The sequence below is a fragment of the Acanthopagrus latus genome, chromosome 10 (assembly GCF_904848185.1).
Source record: "Acanthopagrus latus isolate v.2019 chromosome 10, fAcaLat1.1, whole genome shotgun sequence".
Lineage (NCBI taxonomy): Eukaryota > Metazoa > Chordata > Actinopteri > Spariformes > Sparidae > Acanthopagrus > Acanthopagrus latus.
Window position 1 is genome coordinate 3617854 of NC_051048.1, and position 18787 is coordinate 3636640.

The following is an 18787-nucleotide window of genomic DNA, read 5'->3' on the forward strand; positions in this document are numbered from 1 at the left end:
CCGCCCTGACAGTCCGGGGCCCATTGTGTCTGTGAACTTCACTGATTACCGTCAAGTCCCGCCCTGTTTGTCGGCGACCCTGTTGTGATTGGCCCGCGCCCCGCCTGCCGCAGCGTCGGCGCCGATTTAGAAAAAAAAAAAAGAAGACGGCAAAACAAAAACAAGGCGGTTTTTCTCTCAGCCGTTGAGCGAAGACGCTGCCATGTTTTCTCCCTCTGAGGGTGAAGAGGCGTCGCACGATGATGTGTAAACGCGGCGAGTCTGTCCTCGCCTGTCAAAATAAGACGATACTCGAGCTCAGAAGAAAGGCTCGGGGAGACGCCGGGACGCTAATTGTTTTGGGGGAATGAACTCGGAATTGAAGTTTCTTCTTCCTGCTGCTTGTGAACAAATTCTCACTTTTCCTTTATGGAGTCTGGAACGAAGCCTCCATGCAAACAGCAGACCTCGCTCCCTCCCGGGCCGCTGGTACCTTCCCATTTATCCATCGATATTTCAAAAAGCGCAGACGCTTCCATCCGAACATCAGCAGGTTTCCGCGGGCCAAGGCTCCGAGAATGACTCACAGCCTTCATAATACCCTTCAATGTGCTTCACGCTTCACGCCAGCAGACGTTTAGTGAGGTTAGGTGTGAATATTTTTGTTTTTCCAGAGTTTTTTCTTTTCTTCTGGAGCGAAAACCTCTTCATGTCCTCGCGCAAATAAAAATGATTAAAAGGCAGCGTTGGGTTTATTTTTATAACAACTCCGGACAAAGACGGAGAGGGAGAGAGACGCTGAAAGGTGCTGACGTTTGCACCTCTCTCGCTCCTTTTCAAGCTGTTGGAGAAACTTTATCGATGCGACCGCTGCCGGCGAGGAGACACAAGACTGGGAGGATAATGCCAGTCGCCTGTTTGTTGACCACGGTTGGCGGGGCAACTGATCTCGGGGATATATCGCAGAGACTGTAGGGGTATCAATCACACACACACACACACACACACACACAGAAGGGTACCCTGCCGCTCGCCAAAGAACAAGGTTGGCCGAGCCTCAACGCAGCCGCCTTAAAGTGTGTGTTTTGGTGAGTGTGCTTGAGTTTTATGGTTCCCGACTTGAAACAAGCCAACATTATGATCCTGATGTGTGTGTGTGTGTGTGTGTGTGTGCGATGGAAAGAAGTTTATTAGTAGGTATGAAAGCCACCCGTCGGTGTCTGGGCAGGACGAAGGGAAGCAAACTGCTGTCAGAATCTTTTCTCCCTCCTCCTCCTCCTTCTCCTCTTCTTCTTCACTTTCATTTGTTTTCACTCACTCTGTTCATCCGTCAATTTGAGGCAACAAAGGAGGAACGGCGAGATAAGATGTTTACGCAAAATACAAAATGACCCATTTTCGTCTCATTTCTGAGCCTCCGTAGGTCAAATCAGTCTCTTCAGCTCTTCTTAACTGATTACAGTTTTATTTCTAATGAGTTTGGATGGAAAATTCTGCGTTTGTGTCCGACAGTAAGCGACTGAAACACAAAGGCAACGTGTCGTGATGTTAAACCCACCAGAACTCGACGGTACCGTCACTTTCACTGCAGACTCTCCAGGAGAGTTGTCTCCTCTGTTTCTTCGTCTCGTCCTCCCTTTCTTTTTTTTTTTTTTTCCATCTCTGCATCTGGAAACAGAGATGCACTCCTGCTCACTCTCCGTTACACAACTCCCCCGTGTGTCTGCGTGTGTGTTGGTGTGTGTGTGTTGGTGTGTGTGTGTGTGTGTGTGTGTGCCGAGGTCGAATGCACTTGGCTGGTCACTGTGGTCTTGGATGGGAGATAGAAAACGTTGTTTTAACAAACTCGCCAATTCGCTGCTGGAGAAAATCACAATCTGGTCTGCATCACACGCACACAAACACACACACACACACACACACACACACACACACACACACACACACACACACACACACACTTATAACTGTAAACATACCAACATGCAAACACATCTTGACTTTTTTTTTTCTTCTCCCTGCTGGACGTGCACACATTTATGAATATACATGAAAATAATGCACACACACACACACGTCGACACAGTATGGATTCACACAGCTCTGAGAAACACACACACACACACACACACACACACACACACACACACACACACACACACATCTGATTGGGGACTCAGAGCGGTCGAGGCCAGCGTTTTGATGTTGAATCCCGCAGATTATTGCTAACATATCTGTTTGTTTACGCATGGAGACTTTGCAGCGTTCCACATGCGTTCATCCACATCAGAGCCCAGTCCTCGCTCTTCATCCATCCGAGCCGTCTCATTGGACATCAGCGTTGAGTCTCTCTCTCTCTCTCTCTCTTTCTCTCCGCCATGCATCCGATTCCACTTTGCTTATGACAAACAGGACCCCGAACGTACTGGATTTCAAAGGGGCAACGCATGAAGAACACAAGATTGGTGACGGTCCAAAAGACCTTTTTAAAGACTGAGGCGAGCTCAGGTGTCATGCAGACGACAGAGTCAGTTTGTGGGCGTGAAAGCTTCTTGCTGATGTCATGACTCAGGCTGCTGACAGCGTATCGTATAACATAAATGTACGGCACACTCTGGACAGTGTTTTCCCAGGCTTTGCAGATGGTAGAGATTAAGCAGAAAGCCCAATCTCGTCATTTGTGCTTCTCAGATGACGGTTTTAAGGGATTAGATATCTTATAGAGAGATTTAAATAACTATTAACTTCACTTTATATATACATGAATCTCCTGTTAAAACCACACGTCTGCTAATGTGTCTATTTATTTAAAAAATCAGCTCGTAGACACATGAAACTTTCCTGAGCAAAGGGACTTTGCAGTTTAATTGTGTCAACATTACTGCTGAGATAATGCAGACTTAAGCAAGGCCCACACTATAAACTTAACTCGTGGGGTGCTAAATGATCATCTGACACCCCGTATTTTCATAATCAAATGCCAAAGAACTGCACAAGAGCTATATTTTGGTATTTTGAATTAAAAACCGGCGTCTGTCCTCTGGCTTTCATTGTCTCTCAGAACAGTTAATGAATGCAAAATGTTGCTTTGACAACTCGAAAACCTCTGAGTGTCCAAGAAAGCTCTGCCAAGGACACTTCTCAGTTCTCCTCTCTGCAGTAACATGTGATGGGAAGTGAGATAAAACAATGTAGGTGACAAATTGTTCACAGCACCAGTCCCCAGAAAGAAAATGTTGGCTTTTAACGTGCCTGTAAACCTCAAATCAGTTCAAATTTGCGTGTGACACGTATCATACAGCTGCCTAGCCAGAGACCACTGTTCGAGACCGTGTTCCAGCAGTTGTGCAAGTGAAACTACTGGACATTTTTAAAGCAACTTTGGGGCAATTTGCTTCTGATATTTTTGACAAAATGCTAGAACGTTTTCAACTGTGATTGTGGTGACAAAGGCAGGTATTTCACAGCTCGACGGTAAGGCTGCCAAGCCAGAGACCACTGTTCAAGATGTTTCTGCATGTTTGTAAATGTGAAACCACTGGATATTGTCAAGCAGACATCGGGATAATTTAAAGCTTTGTTTGTGGTGACAGAACCAGGTATTTCAAGCCATAACATGATATTTTCTGACCCTAACCAAATAGTTTTTGTGTCTAAACCTAACCAGAACATAACCACAGTGTTGTCACAGGATAGAATTGAAAAATCGAACTCAAAATCGAAGAAATGTCACAAAATATCCATGATGTAAACAGACCTAAATTTCCAACATTAGTTCTGGCAATTGGATGTGATATTCACAATGTTAGGTTCATTTTCATTCTTCAAGGAGTTCAAGGGTAACACTGGATCCTTCATGACACAACGACCCAAACGCTGTTTCAGGTCAGGTTCAGTCCTTCAACCCTGCTCCCCAGCCGGACAGAGCACCCTGCCACACCACAAAAACTGCTCCGGACCGGTCCAAAGACCGTGACCAAAAGCTCAAGGCCTCGACCTGGCTTCTCAAATTCCCCAGATACCCATCCAGTTGAGCATGGGAACAAGTCCAATCCCTAGAGGCCCCACCTAGAAAACCCACAACAGTAAAAAAAAAATCTGCTGCCGATGCCTTGGTGCCAGACAACACAGAAGACCACCAGAGGTCCTGTTTCCAAGCTTTGACGGGTCGGGGCCAAATCTGATCCACATTGGAGCCTCCAAGGATCTGACTTGTTCAAGACGTCCCACAGATGCTCGATCCGATTAGGATCTGGGGAATTTAGAGACCAGGTGGCCATTTCTGGTGTGGCAGGGCTGTTGCCATGATTGGGAGTTCTTGGTCTGCAACAGTCTCTAGGTGAGTGATGCGCATCAATTGGCAGCCGCATGAAGACCTGGACCCGAGGCTTCCGAGCAGAACATCTGATTGTAATGAGATGATCAATGTTATGCACTTGACCTGTCAGCTAGATGGAAACTGAAATCATCACAGTGAAATATTGTCTGGTGGCTATTAGTCCGGACCAAAATAGTGGACCAACTGACAGACTGTTTTTTTTGCCATGAAAGCAACGTGGCTCAAAGGCAATCAAACACTTGTGAACAATTTGCCAGGAAGTCAACAACCGAAGAGGTACGAAACTGCCAAGTATGAAAAAAACCCTCCCTGTATCAGTTATTTAAGCATTCCGCGCTGCAGTGAAAGGACCCATTCCTTCTTTAATGTTTTGATTTATTGATAAATTGGTGAAATATTAGATCAGGCCACTTTGCAGACGGAGACAGATTGGGATTGAAGCTGGTGAGACTCTGCTGTCAGTCCCATTGGTTGGGAGGAAATAAGCACAGAAATCTGATTAGCCGACGGCTGCGACCAATGTTCCCGACTCTGCCAACTAAGACGAGCTCGTTCAGCGTCCACATGTGGGCCGAATTTCCCATCTCGCTGAGCTCTGGAGAAAACTTCTGCTGACTTGTCAATCGTGTTTCTCGCCCTGCGAACAGGATCGGATTTCCTCGCCAACGCCACCTCAGACACTGTTTCTCATAAACCGCAGCACCAAACCCGACAGTCTGCCCTCCCTGCAGGATACATCACCAGAAGATCCTCGTCGAGCCATGGTAGCCAAAATAATGGGCGACTCGGCCTCGGTGACCTTTCTTAAAAATCATCCGAAGCACGAACATTACAAGCCACATCTGTCTGAAAACTCTGCTTTTAATATTCGTATATGCCATGTTTTGATCGAGGATTACATTCGATTTGACAGTTGTTGAGAACTTCTGCAGCAGCTGCTTCTGTGTTTCTGCCTCGCTTTGGTAAACAGCAGCGCTGCAGGACCTCTCTGACAGCCTGGAGGTGTGGAGGAGATCGGCAGGGCTGCAGAGCTGCTTGCGGCTGGCAGACCGGCCTCCCGTCTGGGCCTCAGCTCCCCGCCAGACCCCCTCTACCCCTGGAGCTCAAACATGCACCTTCACATAAATGCACAGACACAGTGGGGGTACACACATACCATGTCTGCACACATACCAGGCTCTTAGCCTCCAGCTATGGGCCCCTGAACATACAGGTAACTATGGGCATATAGTGGGTACCAGCTGGTTTCAATGTGTGAGGAGCACCAGGGTCGGTCTTAACGAGTTTGTTCATGTCTTCTTCCATATTTCATTAACACACCTTCCTGCCGTCTCTCCTGAACCATATGGTTAAAAAGTATATCCATATAGATTTAATGGTTTGTTGTAACCTGCTGTGATGCCAGATGGGAGGATTTGCTGAAGCGGACGTTATAAAGAGACTGCATCATGTATTAAAGCTGGAATCGGGGGATTTTCACGCACAATGTGAGATTTGATCGAGCCCATATTTTCTAATAGAAACACTATTAAACCTAATAACAGCAGGTCAATTGGCTACGTTTGTGACGGTGATTGCTTATCAAACCAAAGAAGATTGTCAACGTATTTTTGCGTTTCTCAGCTCGTTAGTTGTGTTTTGTTAGTTGTCTGGTTGCAAAGCCATACAACTCGACATTGTTTCTCAAATAAAAATATCTTCCACATGACTGGAAAATATCCAGTGGTGTAACCTGTACAGGTGTCGGAATGCAGCGGTTCCTCCTGACATGAAAATCAGTCAAAGAATGTGCAGAAAATATAACCAGGAAAACTTTATCCTCACGACTGGGCTGACAAATGTGTCTGACACTTTTTAATTTACTTCTACCTTAATAACAAGTCGCAAATTTACAGTTACGACTGTGATTAATTTTGCGTCCAGTGGCCAACAGTTTGGTAAATTGACACGCTGGTACAACCCTGAAGTTATTAGTACACTTAGTATAACTGTCTGAGACATTTCTTGTCCCCCTTACAGCGAGGTGAAATATTCGCCCTTGTTATATGATTACAAAGTCATAGTTATAATAGTACGTATGTTGAAATTGGCCTTTGTGTCCAGTTGATGACCTGTAGATTAAATCTTTACACCTGTCCAGCTAGTTTTTGTCCTTCTTTTCATGTCAAGTGCATCATTTTATGTTTCCGCGGCCAACATTCACTACATTATTCCCCTTTAATGCACTGTACATTGTTGTAATGTAATTATTTGTTGAGTGTGTGTGTGTGTGTGTGTGTTTTGTGCACTCTCTACCATCGCTGCTGTGTGTTTTTACTGCTGCCTGTTTTAATACGTGAACATTAAAATGCCTTGCGAGCGCTGAGCACAATGTTGGTCTGCTACAAGATGGGGACTATAAAACACCGAAACACACACACACACACACACACACATACACATACACACACACGGACACTTCGTGATGAATCAGTCTCTTAAATACCCTTCTGTTGTGTGTTTGTTTTATAAGACTGGAGGCTTTTGTGTGTGTGTGTGTGTGTGTCTGTACAGTAGTTGGCTTGTCCTTCCCCTCTAATGTTTACAGCTCTGCTCTAATCACTGTGAATTATGTTAATAACATACTATTAGGCTCATACACAACAAACGTAACACACACACACACACACACACACACACACACACACACACACACACACACTCACACTGTTCGTTCGGTCTCCGCTGCAAACATCAGCGCTCATTATTTCAATCAATTGCTCGAGAATCAAACAAAAAACACCTTTTCAGACCCAGTGAGACTCTTGTGATCGATCATCTGTGCACAGACCAGTTCAACACCTGGAGCTGCAGCTCACCTTTGGTCCCAGTTTGCCCACTAGAGGGAGCCGGAGGGCCAGGGTCCATTCAAAACATGGACTGTGGACTGTGATGTGTGCATATGATGTAGCTGGTAGGAAATGTGCTTGTTATAGTACACACTGTAGACCACATAAGAGTTAGACTGGACTCTGACCCCTGACAGTTGAAAGTCCCTCAAGTGCAGAGTCTGAATGGATGAGACTCCCAGTCCAGACAGACAGAGCTGCGGTGGAGCCATGTTACAGGGTTACAGCCTGATAAGGTTTACACAGAGTCCGAGTGTAATGACGGGGCATTACAGCCGGCTGATGGCATGGACAAGTGCTACTGTAACAGAGAAGAGGAGGAGGAGGAGGAGGAGGAGATTGTTGGATAAGAGCTGGGCGGAGTGAAAGGAAGAGTCTGGATGTGGATTTCTGTGAATTTTCCCCATTTATCCTTATGGGGAAATATACAACTTTTATTCTGCTTTAGTAAAATCACCTTGATATGAAAAAAAATTAAAAATCACCTATATCTGCAAAACAACAGATAAGTGGCACTTCCTTGATGTTGCTGGTTAGGCTTAGGCTCAAAAACCTCTGAGAAAGTGGGTTGTTGAATTCTATGTTTTTTTTTAAGTTGAGTGACGAAAATAGTTTTAAAAAGATTTTTCCTTCGGAATGTTGTTTTTCAAATGCAGTTTAAAGGTTTTGATGTCTTAGAATGTTGCTGACGCGATGACATCATTTATGACATAATTCGTGATGGAATGTTGCCGGGCGTCCAGCAACATTCTAAAAGATCAAAGCTCGTTGAGGCTGTGACCTCACAGATCAAGCGGCGTGAGAGTATACAGGAGCTTTACATTTCACTAACATCCATTTACTCAGGTACTTCTTCACTGAGAGACACACACAGAGACATGATGAGCCAAAGTACCACCCGAGCTGGTTCCTGCCAAAGCAAACACAGCTGGGAGGACGACCTCTCACAGCAAGGAAGCTCAGCACTGAGCATGGATTTAGAATGGAAGGAATCATTGAAATTAATGAGAAAATCGCTTAAAAAGGATTTCGAAGCGATAATGGAATCCTTTGACAGTCCGAGAGGACTAAACTTCACAGAAAGTGAGTCCTGGGAAGACCTCCGGGAAAACAACCAGGTGCCCTGCCAACCTAGCACCAGCCGGGGCCAAACCTGCCTGGAGGAGACCCTCTCACTACAATATAGTGACTCAGACCAAGAAAGTGATACACAGAGCCTAAGTTCAGAAATCAAGGAGTTACTGAACTCAAGGCAAATGTCACTTACAGAGAAGCTCCATTTACTAATGGGACCCTTGAAAGGCATAGAGGCGCTTGAGGAGGTACAAAGTGAGTCCTGGGACGACCTCCAGGAAAACAACCAGCTGCCCTGCCAACCTAGCACCAGCCGGGGTCAAACCTGCCAGGAGGAGACCCTCTCACAGCACTATAGTGACTCAGACCAAGAAAGTGATACACAGAGCCTGAGTTCAGAAATCATGGAGTTACTTAACTCAAGGCCAATGTCACTTACAGAGAAGCTCCATTTGCTAATGGGACCGTTGAAAGGCATAGAGGCGCTTGAGGAGGTACAAAGTGAGTCCTGGGAAGACCTCCGGGAAAACAACCAGCTGCCCTGCCAAGCTAGCACCAGCCGGGGCCAAACCTGCCTGGAGGAGACCCTCTCACTACAATATAGTGAATTGGACCGAGAAAGTGATACACAGAGCACAGGTTCAGAAATCAAGGAGTCACTGACCTCAAGGAGAATGCCACTGAAAGAGAAGCTAGGAGTGCAAACAAAATCCTCCTGTGTTCTGGAAAAGCAAGTGGACAGAAAGAGTGAGTCCTGGGACGACCTCCGGGAAAACAACCAGGTGCCCTGCCAACCTAGCACCAGCCGGGGTCAAACCAGCCAGAAGGAGACCCTCTCACAGCACTATAGTGCCTCAGACCAAGAAAGAGATACACAGAGACAGGTTTCAGAAATGAGGGAGTCATTGAAATTGAAGAGAATGTCTTTCAGAAGAGATTTAGAGGCGGTGATAGAATCCTTTGACAATCAGGATTGGCTTAAGGACATAGAAAGTGAGTCCTGGGAAGACCTCCGGGAAAACAACCAGGTGCCCTGCCAAGCTAGCACCAGCCGGGGCCAAACCTGCCTGGAGGAGACCCTCTCACAGCACTATAGTGACTCGGACCAAGAAAGTGATACACAGAGCACAGGTTCAGAAATCAAGGAGTCACTGACCTCAAGGAGAATGCCACTGAAAGAGAAGCTAGAAGTGCAGACAAAATCCTCCTGTGTTCCCAAAAAGCAAGTGGACAGAGAGAGTGAGTCCTGGGACGACCTCCGGGAAAACAACCAGGTGCCCTGCCAACCTAGCACCAGCCGGGGCCAAACCTGCCAGAAGGAGACCCTCTCACAGCACTATAGTGCCTCAGACCAAGAAAGAGATACACAGAGACTGGTTTCAGAAATGAGGGAGTCATTGAAATTGGAGAGAATGTCTTTCAGAAGAGATTTAGAGGCGGTGATTGAATCCTTTGACAATCAGGATTGGCTTAAGGACATAGAAAGTGAGTCCTGGGACGACCTCTGGGAAAACAACCAGGTGCCCTGCCAACCTAGCACCAGCTGGGGCCAAACCTGCCTGGAGGAGACCCTCTCACAGCACTATAGTGACTCGGACCAAGAAAGTGATACACAGAGCCTGAGTTCAGAAATCAAGGAGTCACTGACCTCAAGGAGAATGCCACTGAAAGAGAAGCTAGAAGTGCAGACAAAATCCTCCTGTGTTCCCAAAAAGCAAGTGGACAGAGAGAGTGAGTCCTGGGACGACCTCTGGGAAAACAACCAGGTGCCCTGCCAACCTAGCACCAGCCGGGGCCAAACCTGCCTGGAGGATACCCTCTCGCTACAATACAGTGACTCGGACCAGTCATTGAACTTCTCTTTGACAGAGCAAATAGAAGTGCTGAGACAATCCTTCAACGATCTGGAGGCTGAAAAGGACAGATGTAAGGAGTCCTGGAAAGAAGATAGAGGGTCCCATCTCCAACAAATAACCCTGTTGTCCCAAAAAAGTCACGAGCTTGAACTGGAGCTCAAGAAAATGATTGCATGTGTAACCACGCTGCCAACCACAGTTAGTTGTTTTAGGGAACAACATCAGAAGGACTTAGTGGAAATTAATAACATGCAAGACATATGCCAGGAGCTGAATACCATCCTTAGATCAAACATCCAGATCAAGGTGGACATCGAGAAACAAATCGGGCACTTGCAGAAGCTTCTGAATTGTCGCAATGAAATCCAGGCTTGGGAGTCAGACAAGGAGATCATGCTCAGACAGTTAGAAGAGAAGAAATCTCTCTCTAAGGTGCTTTCAGGCCTAGAAGAAGAGAAGGCAGTTAAAATGTCGGAGATCGAACAAATAAGGCTTGAAATTTCCGAAGAGGAAAAAAGGCATGTTGCAGCAGAGTGTCAACCAAAGCCTCCAGCACCAAGGCTATCACTGTGGAAAAGATTCACTCGGTGGTTCAGAAAGAAAATGAACATGGACGTCTAATGCTTTGACGTGCCAGTGGATCATTTCTTCTGACTGAGTGGTCTGAGTGGAGTGACCATGTTCTCCGGGCCACTCCGGCAGTAGGACACTTGGCCGTCCATGGAGGGAGGTTGTGTCTTTGAACTGACTGACAGTTTTCTCTGGGATTCTGTATGGGTTTTCTCCGGGCTGCTCCGGTTCTCCCACAAGTATTTCACTTGAAAAAAAAAAAAAAAATGAATCTGGAGATTTAAACAGTTGGGCAGTAGGACACCTGGCCGTCTGTGGAGGGGGGATGTGTCTTTGAACTGACTGACGATTGTCTTTGGGTTTCTGCACGGGTTTTCTCCGGGCCGCTCCGGTTCTCCCACTAGCATTCGTCTGCTAGAAAAAAAGTCTGCAGAATTAAACCCACTTGATAATGCAGTCAAGTAAACTGCAGACAGTTGGACAGCCAACTGTCATATGTTAATTTCAATGATTCCTCACAGTAGTTAACAATGATTTTTGTATCTTTTTTTTTAGACAGAAATCATATTTTTGTTATACTTCTGTAACATTTTTCAGGGAATAATTAACTGTATTCCCTGAAAAATGTTATTTATTATCTATTTTATTTATTCATGTTTTTGTACTATATTTGATGTTATTAAATGTTACCGTCATGTTCCACTGTTCCACATCCGCTATCTCTTTCTTTGTTTGTAGATGTTTGTTGGTTCTGGGATCTGACACTGCGGTGAGGGTGGCTGTTATTGGAAGGTCGTTGGTTTCATTCCCCTGGTCTGCATGCCGAAGTGTCCTCGGGCAAGGTTCTGAACCTCAGAACTGCTCCTGATGTGCTGGTCGGCACCTTGCATGGCAGCCACCGTCGTCAACGTATGAATGTTTGCATGAATTACTGTACTGTACTGTCTGCTGAATATATAAATAAAATGTAAACGCAACTCTGACTGAGTCTTGTAGAGTCTTGCATCATTACGGCGTGTTCTGTGTTTGTACTGGATGAAGATCATGTCAGAAAAGGTCTATTCACAAAGGGAACTTTCATAGCTGCTGTACGTACACCTTCGTACTGTTCTGTGTCCACAAGGTACCAATGTTTGGTTCATCCTGACGGGATTCGAGGTGGAGGTCATTTTGTAACGTTTGGGATCGTACAACCAGTCGGCCGACATCCCAGGCGTCACTTGGGGTAGTTAGGAGTGAGACTCAAAAATAAATTCCCCTTATAACAGGACCTTTAAAGCCCTGATTTTTCATTTGCACCATCCAAGAATACATAAATATACCAGAATAGAAAGAAAACATTGTCCCAGAGCGTAATCACGTTTGCTACAGAGCCCCTGAAACCCCCGAACAAGACACGTAACATCCATCAACTTCCTACAAATTCTCCTTCCTCTTTGTTTTTTCCTCACCGTTGAGCTCAGACAGCCTCCTCAGTGAGTGTGAGGACTCTTCGACTTCGACACACACACTTAAACACACACACTCCTGAGGAAAGAAAGAAAGAAAAAAAAAAACACTCGGAACAGGTGTCTGCACACACAAACACTGACTTTTACCAGAATGTTTGCACTGAAAGGTTGGCAATCGATCAAGCAGGGCGTGACTGACACACACACTCACACACACACACACACACACAGTATTTTTACAGGGTTAATTTGAGGAAATGGCAGAAGGTTGTAGACCGACTAATGAGAGAACTGAGTCACTCACATACCGGGTTACGAGGCCACACACACACACACACACACACACACAAATAACTGTTCTAATCAAGTGATCAGATGGAAAATAACAGTCTTGCACAGTCTTTGTGTCTTTCTTAAACCTTTATTTTTTTTAATTAAATGGATCTGTCACTGTAACTGTGTAGCTGCTAAGCTAAAAGCATTAGCCAACTTTTGAACTTTTGCCGTAGATAGTGATTTTTGGGGTGGACTGCTCCTTTAAGATGACTGTTGAAAACTTCTTAAAAACATCAACGTACCACATCGAATCTTCCAAAAAGAAAATGATATGGGTGTTGCATTTTAAACACCTCTTTCCTTTCGCCTCCACTGCACCCTCTCCCCCCCCTCTTTGTCTCCCCCCTCCATCGGTGAGGTAAACTACACCTCACTTGTGTCCTATCAGTGAAAGTCCATCCCTCCATCCTCCCCGGAGATGAGCGCGGTGAATGAGCCGAGGGCTAAAAAGGATGAGAGGGGAGCGCTGACGGACAAGAGACGCTGTGTCACTCGTCCTCATCGCTCTGTCTGCCTCCACACTGAGAGGGGTGGTTGTGTGTGACGGTGTAGGTGTGTGCAGGTATGTGTTTTGACTGTGTGTGTGTGTGTGTGTGTGTGTTCATTTACACTGCGCACATTCCTCCTCACTAACCAGAGCCCCGGTCCAGACCGCCAGAGAGGCCCACCTCGCTGCCTGGTGTGTCCCAGGAGAGGTGCTCTGACCGGGGCAAGGGGAGAAGGGGGACTGAAGGGGTTTGGGTCGGGGTTGTGGAGGGGGGTCCGGGTCAGCCTGGAGCTCCCCACTCAGCAGAAAGAGGACTAGAGGAGAGGAAGGTGAAGAGGAGGGCAGGGTTGGTGAAGTAGAGGGGAAGAGAGAAGAAATCCATGAGCGCTAATAAACTGATATATACAGATTAGCCAAAATATTGTCTTTAGATTTCATGTTGCTTAAAGGATCGTTAGCAATGATGAGCGCGCCGAGGCGAGGTCACTCATCCAGCATCACTTCTTGTGTGGTAGTATGAAGTGCGAGAACAGTTGGAATCAGGAGCCAAGTCGCCAGGAAGAAACGTTGGCAGGGAATATTTCTACAAATATAAGCTGTCGTCGGGATATACGTATCATGCTGGGATAGTGGTGGAGCTAGAGAAGGATGACACACCGATCGCCGCAGTTTGTGACATCTTTGGACGAGGGATCGCGGCATTTTTACATTTGTAAACGTGACACCAGCTGTATTTATGTTGACAAAATCTGGTATTTTTGACGGAAAGTCAGACCATATCCAGCAAAACGGGTAATTTAAACTAAAACACCGAAGCACCTTTGGTCATGAAAAAGAAAATCGAAGCTAAACAAATTTAAAGTTGCAACACAAAGAAACGTGACGTTTTACCTGATCTGTCGTTTTGCAGAAGCGTTCTTGCTACGTTAATTCTGGTGACTGACAAGTCGTCCAGTCGACATTCCCTCCATTTGTTTTTAAATTATGTCATGTGTGTAAGTTACGCGAGTTTCAAGTATTCATTTTAATCCAACTCATGATTGTCTCTTAAAACCTACCCCAGTAGCCTAACCCTAACCAAAAAGCCACTGTGTGACGATGTTACAACAGTCCAAACGTCCTCACATGTCATAAAATGTGACATGTTTGTCAGGAAACTTTATTTTGAAAGTCTTACCAGACGTTGCATGTAATGTATTATTGCTACAATCACTGCTGATCACTTCAGGAGGTCACACGGTTTGAAGCTTGAGGCCACTTGTATTTGTATGTGAAAGTTTAGAGTGAGAATATGTTGCTTTGTTTACATTTAAATTTAACAGGATGAAGACAGAATAAGACTGTATTGATCCCTGTGGGGACATGATCTTATCAAACACATACTTACAAAAGAGACAAAAAAAGAAATGAACATGAACATTAGCAGGAAAAAGCCTTCCGACACAATCGAGAGAGACACAAACTGAATGCATGGAGCTGTAGAAGATGAAAACCAGGAAGTTAATGACTAATAGATGTAGCAGATGTAAAGAGCACAAACCACAAAGAATAATAAAAGCATCGAGACAACAAATGAAGGGGTCGGAGTTTGGAAACCGAATGAAGTGAAAGAAGCGAAGCCAAAGCCAGGAAACGGAGTAAAAGAAGAATGGAAATGGAAGAGAGGAAAGTTCACACGTCTTCAGAATCTCTCCCGCGAAACGCTCGGGGACGAGCGCGGCCCGGCGAACTCCAACATCTCCCTCCGCGCCTTCATCTGTTTTTTTTTTTTGTTTTTTTTTTCTTGTCCGTGTTGCATCAGGCGGTCCAACCTCACACTGAACCCGGAGCGGTCTGTTTCCCATACACACTGCGCTTACCTGAGGGACCACCTCGTGTGTGTGTGTGTGTGTGTGTGTGTGTGACCTTGTCTTGTAATACTGTGAATGAATGGATGGGGCGGAAAATGGAACAGGAGAAGAAGAAGAAGAAGAAGAGGAGGATGATGGGCGTCGGGGGTCTGAGAAACTCGTCTGACACACACACATGCAAACATGCAAAGACACACACACACACACACACACACACACACTGTCTTCAATTGAGCATCGGGAGATAAACCTGCTCTTTTCCTTATCTGGCAAAGAAAAAAGAGGAGCAAAAAGACGGGATTCTCTTACAGCGAGGAGACAGTTTTTATCTCCTAACCACCCCTCTTTAAGCCCCTCTTCTCTCCTCCTCCGTCTCCCCTCCTCCCTTCAATCTCTCCCTCTTTTCTCTCCCGGCGTTTGTTTTCGGCCTCTCTGGTTACTGTTAAAAGGGCGACAGAAAGGGCAGAGAGAAAAGGAGGGAAGGGAACCATGAAGGAGGACAAAGAGACCACTTAAATTGGCCTAAAGGAGGTCCTGTGTGGAAGCGTGTTTAAACCCCTCATCTTCCTCCTTTCTTCATCCCACCCACCCTCCTCCCTCCCTCCGTGTCTCACAGCACTCATCCTCCGTCCGTCTTCCTCATGTCAATCAACCACACAACAGCCTGAGAGGGCTGTCAGGGAACTTATTTGCTGCTTACGCTTCTCTTTTTGCTTGAGAAGTCTGTGCGGGATGACAAAATCATAAAAATTGGTGTTTCGGTTCTTGGAAACACAAACGTGCAGGTCCACCTTCAAGCGCTGTTTTGGACGAACACCAGCTTCTTTTCAGGGAACCTGAGCGACTGATTGGTTACAAAACAGAGCTGGTGTCTCCTCCGAGTGGCTGGTGTCGCTGCAGCAGCACTGGAGGCTTTTTCCTTTTCCGTCTGATCTCGGCTGACTTTGGTAAAAGTGGGATTTCAGACAGATGGTGCCAAGACGTGCAGCAGCCCGCTGTGCCTTTAAATTCTGTCTCATTCTGACTCTTTAACTGTTATTTTATTTGGCTTTTGTTGCTGAAACAAGCATGACAAACGACAAAAGAGACTGTGGTCAGCGATGGAGCGGCGGCTTTGAGACGATCCGTTGAAAAGCCAACAAAAGCCTAAAAATGTTTGCAGGTCGAACCAACTCTGAACCAACACCTGGTTTGCTTTGGTTGACATGAGGGTTGTGACCTCACCGCCTCATTGACACTGTTGTGTAGAAGTTGCCCCCGGCAACAGCATCATTTAAATGCACTCAAGAAAACAACAGCGGCTGACAAAGGAGTAGTTTTATTTCGTTACCTACTACCTACCAGGCCTTTGCACATCAATACCGTTGAACCTTTCATGTTTTTTCATGTCTTTTGGCGGTTTGCATCGAAGTCGGCTGCCATATATAAATCTGAAAACCCTTCGCTGTGTAGCGTTGCTTTAACGGCTGTTGAATACGGACCTTACTGTAAATTGCCGGTGCATGGTGAAACGCTCAGGCTGGCGTGCCACGAGCCTCCGCGTTCGTTACAGCGTGAGCGCATTTCAGGCGTCTTACTTCACATTTTCGTGCAGACCGAGCGAAGCCGCGATGTGTGTTTAAGTCCATTCATGTGCGTTTCTGTGTGTGCAAAAAAAAAAAAAAGAAAGGTCCCCTACCATGTACAGTAAAGGCAGCTCCCTGAGCCCACTAATGATCCCCTCAAGGCTTAATGGTGCCAGTTAACACGAACACATGTCTGAGGTCACACACACACACACACACACACACATACACACACACACACACACACCCTCAGGGGCACCGGAACACCAAATCCTGCTAATACACATTCCAACATACAGCAACATTCAAAACAGGTCGAAGGTCACAGCCGTTGGCACCTTGTATAGGGGTTTTACAGCCACACACACACACACACACACACACACACACACACACACACACATTTTTCTTTCTTAATCTCCCTTTTCTATAAATTTCCACCTTTCAGCTCTTTCATTTCCTTTATTTTTCCTCTACCATCCTGTCTCACACACACACACACACACACACACACACACACACACCTGTAAGGCCTTTTTTTTTTTTCTTCTTTTTTTTTTTTTGTTTTAATGGCAGTGTGTGTTGTCAGTAGTGTGTCCAGGCCAGTGTTTTACAGTTCTGTTCCCATGGCTTTACCGTCGCAGAGCAGACCTGCGGGCCAAATCCAGTGGCTGCCGCGCCGCCATGCGATTCCATGGAAAATCACTCCGTCGCTTCCTCTCCAGTCCGAATAGAAACAAGGAGCCCGTCTCAGCAGCAGCAGCAGCAGCAGCTCGGGACGAGGTTGAAGAACCATACCTGTGTTTCGTCTCTGAATTAAACTATCGTAGTTTCTGCAATGTTTCATGCCAGCTACCAACATTTCTACGATGCGTATCGTACGTAAAGTGCTGTAGTTCAGATGACATTAACTCTACATGAGCTGATTTTCTCCATTGGAGGTGGACGGGTCGGGTAGAGACCTTCTTTGGGTGTTTTTAGTGCAACGTTTTTCTTTGGCTAAGAAACTGAGTATTTTAGGCCACACCTTGACCTTACGTAACCCTACGAAATGTAGAAAACAAACAATACGAACATTTACACTGCTGATCGTAGCTGTTCAGGTCCAGATTTCACTGAAAGGAACAAACAGTCTTGAATAAAAGTCTTGATGGACGGTTTGATTTGAGAAGAAAAAGCTCTTCTTGTGTCTAAAGTTTAGCACAAGCTGCTCTTTCTTTGTCACATAAGTGCTAAGAGTGTGTATCGTTGCTCTAAATATGCTCTTTGCTTTGTCTTGCAGTGGAGCTTCACGTTGACTGTTTTAATTGCCGGAGTCTTGGATGTGAGACATCATCAAATTAAACCAAATTTTATGTAAAAAATCCCAAATAAAAGAACCTCCCCAAAAAAAAAAAAAAAACCGTCTGGAGAACTGAGAGAGATTGAAAGCGCCCCCGAGCGCTGCCGCTGTGTGGAATTACAAAGGAGGATTATCAAAGGCCTGGAAGATGTCGTAACATCCCCAGTGTGATCAATAAAATGATTCATAATGCTGCTCATGGAGCCACTTTTTATGATTCATTCATTTCTTCCTGCTTTATTGGTCTGTTTGCTGTGAAGAGTGGCGGGAAGTGGACACACACTCACAAACACAGATATGTGTGTGGTTTCGTCACTGTAGGGTATCGACTATTTGTTATTGACTTTATTGGTAGCCATGTTGCTTTGATCAATACGATAACAACAAAGTCGAGTTTCATGGGGAGTCGAGACACAGATGGTTTTCGGATGCAGCTTCCTGTTTCCAGTTTAATTGTGTAGGCGTTGTTTGAATATCTGAACCCGGTTTCATGACCATCCGTCCAACGGTCTTTGAGATATTTTAGTTTCGTAACAGGGAAACGCAGTCACTTCCATTCTGGCCACTTGCAGCAATGACTTGTGGGCCACAGGTGGTCCGGATCTGGTAGCCAGAACACGGGTGTCCACGGTAGAGGCTTGGACTTCTCCCAAGGACGGTGTTATGGGTAGTTGTGACCACAAAACCAGACCATCGATCAAAACATTCTCACTGACGCCGCTTTGTCGGGCTTCGCTGTGTTTGTTGACATGTTAACGAGCTGTTGTGGCTCGTGTGATCCCGTCTCTACTTTGTTTAGGTTCCGGTAAAGATCGTCGACGTTCGGTTTCTCACTGGACACGAAATCCCAGTCTCCTGGCTGAAGGTCCTGAACATGATCCACCACTCAACTCCGAGTGGTCTTTTGAATGTTAACTTTCAACTAAATAAAACAGCTGCACAACTTAGAAAACAATTAAAGCATAGACGATAATGTCTAGCCCGCATGATATTTCCTTCGGTCCAGAGGTCAGAGGTGTGATTTCTGTGTCCTCCTCCATCATCCAAGTG

At 45.7% G+C, this 18787-nt stretch overlaps 1 protein-coding gene and 1 long non-coding RNA gene across 3 annotated transcripts in view; both read left to right on the plus strand.

Moving 5' to 3' along the window:
* Positions 1–17932, plus strand: part of LOC119027045 — a 56679-nt gene extending 38747 nt beyond the window's left edge. Inside the window, exon 3 of one of the 2 annotated variants that reach the window (XR_005077283.1) lies at positions 17678–17932. This is a non-coding gene — a long non-coding RNA (uncharacterized LOC119027045). Of the gene's footprint in view, positions 1–11444; positions 11690–17677 lie in introns of those variants that run through there. The other variant, XR_005077282.1, reaches the window with a different exon arrangement.
* On the plus strand, positions 8048–11416 carry LOC119026992. Its single transcript, XM_037111773.1, has 2 exons — positions 8048–9519; positions 9766–11416. The coding sequence occupies exons 1-2, from the start codon at positions 8085–8087 to the stop codon at positions 10755–10757; spliced, it is 2427 nt and encodes an 808-aa protein (XP_036967668.1). The 5' UTR covers positions 8048–8084; the 3' UTR covers positions 10758–11416.
* Positions 17933–18787: the final 855 nt, after the last annotated feature.

What these genes read in the sequence shown, in the direction of transcription:
- LOC119026992 (XM_037111773.1), top strand. Translation starts at nt 8,085, where the DNA reads ATGATGAGCCAAAGTACCACCCGAGCTGGTTCCTGCCAAAGCAAACAC. An exon ending in AAAGCAAGTGGACAGAGAGA is followed by an intron (nt 9,520 to 9,765) that starts GTGAGTCCTGGG and finishes AGGACATAGAAA; the next exon opens with GTGAGTCCTGGGACGACCTC.